The 12,531-nt window shown below is 43.0% G+C and overlaps 1 protein-coding gene across 8 annotated transcripts in view; it reads left to right on the forward strand.

Moving 5' to 3' along the window:
* Positions 1-12,136, forward strand: part of PITPNM2 (phosphatidylinositol transfer protein membrane associated 2) — a 212,014-nt gene extending 199,878 nt beyond the window's left edge. For all 8 annotated transcript variants that reach the window (XM_054006344.1, XM_054006351.1, XM_054006348.1 and 5 more), the window contains 6 exons: positions 622-738; positions 1,031-1,179; positions 2,566-2,715; positions 2,813-2,996; positions 6,650-6,778; positions 7,475-12,136. In XM_054006344.1, coding sequence (XP_053862319.1) covers positions 622-738; positions 1,031-1,179; positions 2,566-2,715; positions 2,813-2,996; positions 6,650-6,778; positions 7,475-7,819 — 1,074 coding nt within the window. In that variant the 3' untranslated portion in view covers positions 7,820-12,136. The remainder of the gene's footprint in view (positions 1-621; positions 739-1,030; positions 1,180-2,565; positions 2,716-2,812; positions 2,997-6,649; positions 6,779-7,474) is intronic.
* The last annotated feature ends 395 nt before the right edge of the window (positions 12,137-12,531 follow it).

A 12,531-nucleotide genomic window follows, 5' to 3' on the forward strand; every position in this document is an offset into this window, starting at 1 on the left:
GTTCTGTGTCCCTCACTATACAGTATTTGTGTCCCAAGGATCCGGAGTAGTATTACTAGCCAGTGACAGTATCATTGTGTGAGATCATGGCATATGCATGTATAAAGGTCCAGAAAGGACAACCATAATTTTTGCAGACTCAAATTTTGCCTGTTAGGAGTGGCAGCAGGGAAACCAAGTAGAGGCCCCTTCTCAAATAATGCCCAGGATCAATTAACTGTAGATGCAAATTCTACCATTTACATGACTAGGTAATTAACTGCACCCAGACATCAGCTCCTTGGCCAAATACATTAGGATCCACGCCCACAATTGATGGTGGGTGCAAATCATGTGGCCATAAATTACTATAGCTAAAACGGAGACCAAGTGCAGAAGGCCCTTTAAAAGTCTTGTCCTAAATGTACAATACTTCTTTTTCCTTAAAAGTGTGTGTTGTTTAATATAGATATATAATAGTGTAGGGGGACAGAGGATGTCACAAGAAGAAAATTACTCCTCCAAAAACTCCTGTTTGTCCATGTGTTTGGCATTATTATCACTATAGCAACTTTGCATTAGCCATGAGGTTCTGCTGGGAATCTAACTAGGTTTATTCTGTTTTTCCCTTGACGTCTGCAGAATGTCACAGCCAACCACAGAATCAATGATGCCATCGCTAATGAAGACGGACCCCAGACCTTAACAGGAAGGTTTATGTATGGGCCGTTAGACATGGTCACGCTCACTGGGGAAAAGGTACATTTGCCTTAGGTGTGCATTGCCCATAAATAGCAAAAGACATAGGCAGTAGTAGTTGCTGGCCAATGTTCCTTTTGTATCTGTAAACGTTAAAAGAGAGAACTGTCCAGTTACCTGCACAATCAAGCACCTTTTCCTGTGTCCACTAAGAGCCCCCTTTTCCCAGCCTATCTATTGCATTACACTAGAGAGAGATTTGAGGACGCCATGTTCAGACCCAGATTAGGATCCTGTCTAGTATCAAAGTTATTTAATACTTCCTTAGTCCTGAACCTCCTTTGCCTCCCAGGTGGACATTCACATCATGACCCAGCCGCCATCTGGAGAGTGGATTTACTTTGACACCGAAATCAGCAACAGCAGTGGCCGGATTTCCTACGTTATCCCTGAAAACAAGCGTCTGGGGATTGGCGTATATCCCATCAAGATGGTGGTCAGGTGCTGAGCTTTAAGCTCATTTGGCTTAGCCCCCAGTTTGACAGGACTCTCTGAAAAAGACTGTAGACACTTCTCAGTTATTCTGATTGCATGATAGAAAATCATAGAAAATAAATGTTAACTGATCAAGTGCAATTCTACCTGAAAAGTGACTGTGTTTAAAAAGTGGCTTGTTCTTATCAAACGCTCTTCTCCCTATTGTATCATCAGAGTCTGATCTGCTGACTTGATGGACAAAACAATTTTACTCGTTACCCTGCAGCACCAGTGATGGGACAAAGAGCTGTATTCTGTTCTGCCTCCTGCATCATCAACAGCATTGTTAACTGAGTTCCAATGGCTGGGCCAGACTTTTCCTCCTTTTCCAGATGTGCAACTTCATTGTCTTCAGTGGAACTGCACAGCTGAGCGCACCTTGAAGACTAACCTTGCACTTGCCCAGGTTCCCCTTAGGGCAGAGCCTTTGTTATTAGTGATGATGCACAATGCAGAAAGTCTCTAGCTTGACTTTTGGCTTTCAGAGCAGGCAGCGCCAAAAAGCATCTTGTCATTGGTGAACTGAACAAATCTGCTCTAGAGGCATTGAAACATACTGAAGCTGGAGCCCCCCACAACGCTAGTCCAAGTCACTGTAATTATATTCATCTAACGTATAGGCATTTTCTGTGGGGCTTCTCGCTGTAGTATCATTAATGACTTTGCGGCAGATTTTTAAAGATATTTAATAGACACCTGGTGGGATTTTCATAAGTACCCAACTACCATTGAGGAAAGGCCCTGCACTGCCTCTCAGTGGGGGTTAGGTGCTTTTGAAACTCCCACTCGGCAGCGATCTGCAAATTTAGGTGCCTAAATACCTTTAAAAAATCTGTCCCTTTATCCTTGCAATAACACTGCCAGGCAGGAAATCATTAGCATCATCCATTTGACACATAGGTAACTGAGGCACAGAAAGATGATTTGCCAAGTCAGGAACAGAAGCCGTATCTCCTGAGTCTTATTCCAGCGCCTTACCCACAAGACCTTCCTTCCTCTCGGAGTACATACCTATCAGATCAGTGGATAGTCTTCTCCACCACTTGTGCTGAGATACAGACACAACAGGCCATATCTGCAGCTGGTATAAATCGGCGTAACTCTGAAATCAGTGGATCTGTGTTGATTTACATCAGCTGAGACGATCTAACCCTTAAGACACAGGAGGGGGTGTAAGGCCTTAGCAGAATTGTGTGTATGAAGTGATGGCAGGATCTGGCCCTTAATTTTCTGCATTCCCTGGTCGTTTACTGTATGCTTGCAGAATTGGTATTGCAAATGGGCATTGTAGCTTTAATCTCTCAGCCAGGTTTGTCCACTGTTTTTAACCCCCTATTCCTTTCCTTGTAGGGGTGACCACACATATGCAGATAGCTATATCACTGTTCTACCTAAGGGGACGGAATTTGTGGTCTTCAGCATTGATGGTTCCTTTGCAGCCAGCGTGTCTATAATGGGTAGTGACCCCAAAGTCAGAGCTGGCGCAGTTGATGTTGTAAGGTCAGTGGCTGTGGGAAATGCTTTCGTATTAAATGAATATTTTAACCCTACCTCAAATATAGGTCCATAATACGCTGTTGTTTTTTTTCCCCACCAGGCACTGGCAAGACCTTGGCTACCTCATTATCTATGTCACAGGCCGACCTGATATGCAGAAGCAAAGGGTGGTGGCATGGTTAGCACAGCACAATTTCCCCCATGGGATAGTCTCATTCTGTGATGGGCTTGTCCATGACCCACTGCGGCACAAGGCCAACTTCCTGAAAACCCTCATTACAGACGTAAGTATGGGCTGTACTGAGATGTGAGCAAAGCGAGGGTTCATCCACTTGACCCGGCTTAGTCAAGTCCTGCTCTGCAGTGGGAGATTAACCTGCATTCATTTTATTTTTAGCCACCCCACCCCCTGTTTTTTTATTTTCTAACTCCACAAAGGTGTCTGTGCAGTTAAAATATGTTCGCTCCATTCTGCGCTGTGCTGCAATCCTTGCTGCTTCCATTACTAAATGCCTATTGCCCTAGAGGGAATCATGATTATTGTGCTTTCTCCCCACCTGCTTAGTGCATTTCTGGATGCCTGTCATATCTGCAGATAAAGGGATGCCTTATAGATAGAGGACTGTCAAAGAGATTGTGACCTGCAGCCAACCAAAACCCAGAATTCAAGCCTGTCTCCATATTGGGCCGAATCCAAATACCCCGTTATCTGGGAAAATTTGGACTGGAATCTCCATGTTTGTGAACATTAAGATCTGGGGTTTGGGTGAGGTCCATTATATAGATGCCAAGTTCTGATCCAAAGTTCCAGTTCAGGGGCTTGGGGTGGACTCATCTTTACTTGGAGAGTTGGGCCGGATTAGCACTTGGATGACAGACCTTTAAGGAACATCCAGGCAGGATTGATGGTGGGGGATCTAATGAATGAATGCCCTCTCATGGTGCTGAGGGTGCATACCATCCTTCAGATGAAACAAAACCAATGTGCTCATTAGAAATCCCTTGGCACTTTTTGCAGGAGAAGGCTTGTTCACCTTGTTGTCATGGCCAAATGCCAGTTGAGATAGTTAATTCCTCCTGTAGTTGAATGTTAGTGAAGTCCTTTGAGATCCTTGGATGCAGGATTCTATAGAAGTGCCATATAATTTCCTTTATCTTTTGAAGACTGGCCTGCCCTGGCAGTGCTTTGCAGGGCTTAAGAAGACCTCCAGGTCTCCATCTCTCACTGCTTTGGGTTGGTGAGAATTGGAGTAGTTTAGGGTGATGCATGTAGTGATGGGAAGAAAGTGCTGGTTCAGATGATAGCAGAGCAGCTAGAGAGGGGCTTTGACAGATCAGTGAATGTCACAAGAGATGGCAGGACTTCAATCCATCCCTTGCTAAGATGTTAATGTTGTCGGGCATATCAGAACATGTGAGTTTGCCCGGCAGCAGCCAACTGATGATGATATGGCACTGCTACAGCGCCTTCCCTTGGAGGATCTCAAAGCACCTTACTGCTATCGATCACCCATCCTTCACAACACCTCTGATGTAGGTAAATATTATCCCCCTTTTACAGAGAGAATCTGAGACACAGAGCTGAGTTACCCATCACAGAGAGGATCATCTGAAAAGCCAGGTTTAGAACCCAGGAGTCCTAGTTTTCTGCTCTAACCAGGAGATCACTTTGCCTCTCTCCAGCAAAGGCTGTGCATACTCTTTGTAGCAGGTGCACAACCAAGGAAGTAAATAGGAGTTAACTTCTTGGTTTGTACTCCCTATTCTGCAAGGCCCAAAGGATCCACAACCCCATTCAAATGTTCCCCTCACAAGATCTGGCTCTCACTCAGCATGGAAATTAACCAGCAACTTTTATAGAGGCTGTTGGTGCCAAGGAGACCAGACAGTGTAATAAATGTGAAAGCAATAGAAAGGCACCAACTTTACTGCATGCAGTTAAACCCAGTCAATCCTAAAGGTTGTTAGAGAGAGTGGAGAATGAAGTACAAAATAAAACCTACTGCACTGATTCTGTTTTTAAAGACTAGCCCAGTGTACTCTTTGCCTGTGGGGACCCCCCAAGGTCATACTGCATACATTACCTGGGTGGAGAGAGAGCAGAAAAGAGCAACAAGATTGATCAGCGAGCTGGAGGAAAGATCACAAGAGCATATACTGTATCTGCAATTTGGGTATAGGATGACTCAGAATGGGACATGCTAAATGTCTCCTGCATGAGGAGGGTGTAAATTGCAAAGAGGGAAAGGAGTTATTTAGGGATGTAACTAGGAGGAGTGGCTTCCAAGAATTAATGCTGAATACCAGAAAAACTTCCTGGCCATGAGATCTACTTGTTGTAGGAACAGCGTCCGGGGGGAAGTGGTGGAAGCTTTTTAGCTTGTGATATTTAAAACTGGACTGGGCTGAATACTAGAAAATATGTTGAGGGGATTGATTCTACACTGGCCTCTGGGATTGGAGCAGATGTCACTGTCAGGGCTTTTCAAGCTCTGATAGCAATGTGACTGCGAAGTGCCGTCTTTGGACAGATTTCCATAATGTCATATTTCAGCCTGGTAACTGATGGGCTTTTATCATGTCTTAGACCTAGGCTGTTCGAATTTCCCCTTTATTTCAGTGATAAATCAGGGCTACTTAATGGGGCCACCTTGGTGATCCCAAAGTTATCTAGCCCACTGGATCACATATGCCATTGTCAACCATAGTGAGCTCAGTGGTTTGAGCATTGGCCTGCTACACGCAGGGTTGTGAGTTCAATCCTTGAGGGGGGCCACTTAGGGAACTGGGGCAAAATCAGTATTTGGTCCTGCTAGTGAAGGCAGGGGGCTGGACTTGATGACCTTTCAGGGTCCCTTCCAGTTCTAGGAGACAGGATATCTCCATATATTATTATTATTATTTATTATATAATGTCCATTATTCTAGGGCCACTGTGCCTTATTCTCCCACCACCTTGACAAAATGAAAGCCCATCATTAAATACTGAACGCAATGACTGTTGGAATCAGCCTGTAACTTGAAATCTAAGTCGAAAATGTCAAGAGTGAGCTGTCTTTGGAACCCCCTTGTTATAGAAGATGCTATATTATTATCCCTTGTTGGAAATCGACCTTTCCAGAGAGCACTAAGGGTCACAGATTTGCTACAGTGGGTCTTTGGCCAGCTTGCAGCTCTGCAGGAAGAACCAGATGGGTCCATGCAGGACAAGCACCTCCTCCTGCAGAGCCCCACCAGGTTTATTCCACCTCCACAGCTGCAAAATGATCTTCTCAAATGTCTGGCTAAATGGTAAATGAAATCTTCTGCTCTGTAGGAACAGAGCAGTAACTACTTATGGGTAGAAAAATCCAGTGCATCATGCAAGGTGATATGCATAGTTGTCTGTCTAAACCGCCTCAAAATCCAACAAAATTAGAGATGCAGTCTGGCTAACCCAGCCTCCAAGCCAGTGTTGCATGCGGCGATCTCTCAGTGGAAGGGAATTCTTCATGTAAATAGCAACAGAGGGTCCTGTGGCACCTTATAGATTAACAGATGTATTGGAGCATAAGCTTTCGTGGGTGAATCCCCACTTCGTCAGATGCATGTAAATAGTTACTGAATATAATTGAAAAATGCTCCCTCCCTGGCTACAGTGTGTATAAAAATCCTTGGAACAGAGCTGTGGAGCCTGCCACACAAAGAAAGGACATTAGGTAAACATAGCTACATTGCGAGTGTAGTTCCTAACTTCCTTCTGCCCTTGTATTCTGCAGTACAGCTAGAACAGTAATCAGCCTATAGTACAAACTCTCAGCATTGCTGTTGGTTAATTAGTACATAATTCTGCAGAGCACTGTCCAGGTGGGACTTGCAGTGCCCTCTTGACTGGATATTCCTACAATGGCTGTGTCTGAGCGGTGTCCTAGCATAAACTTGTTCCCTCTTCCCACAGCTCCACATGAGGATCCACGCCGCATACGGATCCACTAAGGATATTTCGGTCTACAGCGCCATTAGTTTGCCACCTACGCACATCTATATCGTTGGCCGACCAACCAAGAAATTACAGCACCAGTGTCAGGTAGGAATCCCGGTTATTTTGTCTGTAGAACACTAAAGCCCCTACTGGAGTCAGTGGGAGTTTAGACACCCGATAGATGGATTCCTACCCGCCGATTTGGCGGGTAATCTGGACGTACCCGCTAACTTCACCAGAAGCAAGATCAGACTGTTTTGTAAAGAGAAAGTTCCCACACACCAGGATCCCTCCGCATCTCTCTGAGAGGTGTGAGGGTTCCTTGCTTTATGCATCACCACTATGGAAATAATGGAGTGAAAATACCAGTTGTTGTTCCACTGCATTGTGTCTTGTAGTGTTATATAATTAGATTTTTTTTTTTTTAATGAAGTCGTGTCCACTTAAAAATCCCCCTTTTGTCTGAACTTGTCCCTGCTGTTATGTTGGCTGAGTAAAGGAGAAGATCAGAAAGGGGCAGTTCTCTGTAGAGCTAGTTTCCTTTGTGCATGTGACAGCACCGTATGTCCCTGTCGGTTGCCTCCTCAGTCAGTTCCCTCTGCTGTTTTTGTGGGATTTCCACAAAGCAACAGGGGAAAGAAACATTTAAGAAAGTGATTATCAAACCGCAATTGGCAGAGGGACTTGAAGGCAGATGTGGGATCTGAACCGACTGTGACTCCATTTTTTTTTTTTTTTTTGAAAGTTGTTGATTTCAAGTTGACTGTGTCCTATAAACCCCCCTGACCTATTGTTTCACAGTTCATTACTGAGGGGTACGCAGCCCACCTTGCCCAGCTGGAGTATAACCATCGCTCCCGGCCTGCCAAAAACACGACCCGGATGGCATTGAGAAAAGGCAGCTTTGGTCTCCCCAGCCAGCCAGATTTCCTGCGCAAGAGGAACCATTTGCTACGTACCATCTCCTCACAGCCCCCGGGGACGAGCGGGAATGCCAGTCACAGACCTGAACGAACGCAGAGCCAGTCGGACAGCGATAGGGAGAGAGAGCGGGAGCGTAGCCAAAGAAGCATGAGCATTGCCACTGGGTGCTGGGGCCGGAGCGCAGCCTCAAAATTGGAATCTGGCACTTTAGGTCAGAAGTAGAGCCAGCCAGGAGCCAGTGACAGTTGGCCACAGCCACCGGAGGAGAAACAGAAGGAATAAAGGACAAGGCCAGCAGTGTGAGATGGAAGGGTAAATATGGTGCTACTCTCTAACAACAACATGGTATGCTAGGAGGAAAGGCTGGTGTATTTTCCACATGGAATGTGCAGGCCTTAAAATGGCGTGTTGGGTTTGCAGAGCACTAGCCCGAAAAACCATTTGAAATTAGGGAACCAAGGGGGAAAACAAACAGTTTCCAGATCAAGACTATGCTCTCTTCTGCCTCCTTTTCTTATCCAGGTTTAGCGACTGTAAATATGTGCCTCCCTCACCTTCTTAGCCATCAATCAGATACACGTGACTGAGTGTGATCCTCAGGGCCATGGGGTGGAAGGAGAAGTCTGGTTAGACCTTTCACTTGGGTTGTTCCATTAGCCAGACTGAAAGAGACTGCTGGATACCAGTACTTTTTTGTGTGTTTTTAAACTAAGTACGTCATTTCCAAGGTGCAGAGAGGCTGAAACGAGAGGCTTCTTCTGCACTGGGTGAAGCAATCAAGTGTTTTACATGTACAGAGAGCTTAGAATTTATCCACTTTGTACCCAGGAGGATGTATATCAGCAAGGCATTAACGAAGTGTCAACTGCTGTTGGTAGGAGCCGTATGTCAGCAGATTGATGCTCTAGAAAGTGGGGTCATTCGTTTTTTGGTTTTGTTTTAAACACTTTGAAAGGTGATGGAATTTAATGCATTAAGCTATTAAAAAAAACAAGGAGTTTTGTTTTAGCTGTTAAAAACATCAGCCACTTACTTTACTGTATAGTTCTCCAAGTATTACTGCTGTATGTTAGTTCAGAAACTAACCACCATATATTTGCAAGTGTCTGAAAGTACTCAACAACTAGATAACACTGCATTTCCTGTCAAAATGCAGAGTCCAAATATTTCACCACTATCCCCGACTCAGAGACATTTCTTCTTCCCAGGTCCTCTCCGATATCAGTCACAGCTTTCACGGGAATTAGACTTGTTTCTTTTAACTGTAGTTATTCAACTGTAAAACCTCATTGTTTTTGCACTGATAATTTTTAGAATGGAGACCTGTTACCATCTCATGTAGCTACACCTAATTGTTTGTAGTGCATGACAATTAAATATTACTAAGCCAGGGTGTGTGTATATATATACATGTATATTATATATATATATAAATTTGTGCAGAAGTTTTTCCAACAATAAAGAGATTGTAAGGAAGTGTGCCAACTAGGTTGCACAAGCTTAAGAAAAGGCCATATCTTAATTTTCCTAGCCTCTCTTTCAGTGGATGTGTGTGAGCTGATGGTTTGGTGCGCTGCCATGACTTGAATCTCTCTCTTGCACTGAGCATGCCAGGGTCTGGGAGCACTGCAGAGGTGACATTTCCAGTCTGCAGGACAACGTGCTGGGCTGCTTGCTAGCACCCCCTACCGACCACTGCAGAAGAGGAAATTGTCAGCCACAAGGTATTCAAAGGTGAAGGACATAATTTGAGGAGGAGCAGAGAACAGTGCCTAGAACAGAGGGGTTGCCTGAAAGCCCTGCCCCCTCCCAGGTCAAACTAGCCAGGATTTCTGAATTTCCAGCCTGGGTGAAGGGTGCAGCTTCCTTCTTGCACACACCAACTGGGGTATGGGAAATATCCACACTGGGATATTTGGGGCTCCCACCTGCCTATTTCACATGAAGATTTTATATTCATAGCACATTCATTGGCTAAGTATTATCCTGCTCTCCTCCACCACAATATACTATGTTTATATCACTTTCTACTTACAAGGATCTTATTTATAACAGATTTTTTAGACTGTCTGCTTCATTTTATTAACTGTTTCAGTACTAAGTGCAGCACTTCTGCACCGAGACACACAGCACTGTGAACACTGCTCTGCTAACCGGCTCAGAGCTGCAGTAGGCAGACATAACTCATCCAGGCATCAAAAATCTTATTTCATGACTACTGCTTAAACCTCAAGTTTCAAAACTAATTTAGAATGTGTGCTCTATCCCTACAGTGATCTAAAGAGGACAATGTTTAACTACTGAGAATGTCCAGGTTGATGGAGCTTTAACAGATCCACCCACTAACACAGTGCATCTCACTTACTCTTAGCCTCATTGCAAACTACTACGCCATTCATCTTTGATAATTATCATATTACAGAACATACCTACAGATTTTTACTACTGAAAAAATTACTTCCCTTTCTGCTGACTCAGCCTAGTTACCTTGAATGTATATCCAAAGCTACTGGGTAAAAATGTGAATTGTGTCATAGCTTTTTGCTAGTTGAATATTGTACCAAACTGTTGCCATCTGACTTAGAAGCAAGCCGCAGTCCATTCTGTAAAGTAACCAAACCATGATCACAAAGCGTATTTGCAAATTTGGATATGGCCTTTACAAAGTTCAATCTTACTCTGAAAGAAGAGTCCACAAACCAAGGCATGATATGTACATTTTTTTCAAAACGCAGATGAGACGTTAACATTTTCTTGTGTGTAGATAGTGTAAAACTGAGGATAATGTAAATGTTAAAAAAACAAAAGTGGGTATATACAAAGTGAAAGTTATTTATTTTATGTAGAGAAAAAGTGTCTGGAGGGAAGAGAACCTTCAGAGATTATTAATATTAAAATGTAGCTTTTTTGTTTCAGGCATTATGTACAAAGCAATTATTTTATGGACCAAGTTTAATGTAATTGTCAATGACCGCAGAAGTGCAATATTATAATCACCTCTCCATCACTCCATATTTTAAACCAATAATGATCAGTGAGACTGACAATCATAGCACCTGTGTTCTGCCCCTTTGTTAAGCTTCTTGGATTTTCCAACTTCTCCCCCATCTGTTTCCATTGTAAGAATCCATACAGAGAAAACAATGATAGTGCAGAATCTTTGTTCATCACTGCAATAATAGCCGATATGTGGCCATGTATTAACATGAAATATGTGGATAGTTTTTTTTCACCCATACAGGTACACTATAGTTCCCCATGAATCTATCGTCTCATACATCCCTGTCTTCTTATTGTCTGTCTGAAGCGAAGATCAGTATATTACACTGTCATTCTAAGAACAATAGCAATAGTTTAACTTTGTGTTTATAAACTGCTCTGAAATGTTCTAGGGAGTGGTGCATTTGAAACAAAATCTCTTTCCAAATGCACAAAAGAGGCTGCACTGGGATACAGTTAGGGAAAGCTGAATGTATTTTCCATTCTTATTAAAGGGGCACTGTCAGGTTAAAGACCTTATTTACCTTTGTTACAAGTAACAGTTCTGAGTTGTTTAAAACAGAAGGAATATTAAAAGTTTGTTATACTTTTCACCGTTATGCTGGTTAGTTCCTTTTTGCATTCATCAGCTTGGCCAAGGAAAACAGACTAGTTGGTTCTGGTAACTATCACTTCCTGGTTCTCATGCACTCAGCACAAAGCCACAATGTTTATATTGCGAGGACCGGACAGAGGGATTTATTTATTGGGTTTTAAAAACCAACACCTGTTTCCACTGGAATTAAACATTCGTGGAAACATTTCTGTGGATCTGAAATATGTGGATTTTTCTAAAAAGCAGCTTTTCTGTAATCTGAACGTTGGGACAGAAACCTGACACTGTCCCTTTCCAGTCTTTTTTTATCCAAACTGTCACTTTAATTCCTTATTTTCTTCTTTTGATAAATTATTAAAAAGGCAAAATTTTAATACCAAAAAAAAAGTGTCTAGTGTTAGAAGATACGTTAAATGAAAACCAATAGCTAACCAAAGGGTTACTAACAAACCGCTCTTCCCACAAGCAACCTGCACTTCTTGTAGTAGCCCCTGCTCTTCAGGTATCTTCACCTTTGCTGCATTTTCCTATTAGTTCTAGAAGCCTTACATTTTTCTCCCTCTCCTTGTATGAAAACCCTGGATATTGATATCCTTGACTGTCAATTTTATATTCAATAATGTTCTATTTTATTTATAAAAAAAAATCTTTTAGGGATACAGGTGGGGGGGGGGAAACTACATCATCGCTTAATTTGACAGACACACCTGCACCCCACCAGGGAATGAGAGTTAGACCCGAGTCTGCCGCTTCCTGGTTTTCATTTTGTGTATTATGTTGTGTGTGTAAAATACTGTTAAGATCTATTTGCTTGTATGTAACAAACCATAACTACTGTACAACTTCCTTTTCCTCCTTGCTGTTAGTGCATTGTTCTAATGCCTGGGTGTGCTTTGTGTACAGTATCTTTGTACATTACACAGATTAAAGAAACGGGAAGGCTACTTTGTGTGTCTGCTTCTTTTGGTGACTTACAAACTGACAGTTAATGCATCACAAAAGCTAGGAATTGGGAACTGAAAATGATCCGGTTTAATGAAAGTGTCCAATGGGATTAGATGCCAAAGAAAAAGATGGCAAAGACGTAAATTGCTGAGCAGAAAAATTCAGGGCTACACACATTGACACGAGGCAAATGGAAACCAAATGGAAAAGAGAGAGACAATTACAAGCACTCTGTGCTCTGAATTGCAGAAGATGTTCTACAGCTAGTGTGTGAGTGAAATGATGGGACACAGTAAGTGAATCAACGACAGCAGAGCGTGAGAGTGGAGAACAGGGAGACACCCACCAGCATGTGGGTGCTTCACTTTGAACTGGCTGCCAGTAAATGCAGCTG

Source organism: Malaclemys terrapin, chromosome 16, assembly GCF_027887155.1.
Source record: "Malaclemys terrapin pileata isolate rMalTer1 chromosome 16, rMalTer1.hap1, whole genome shotgun sequence".
Taxonomy (NCBI): Eukaryota; Metazoa; Chordata; order Testudines; family Emydidae; genus Malaclemys; species Malaclemys terrapin.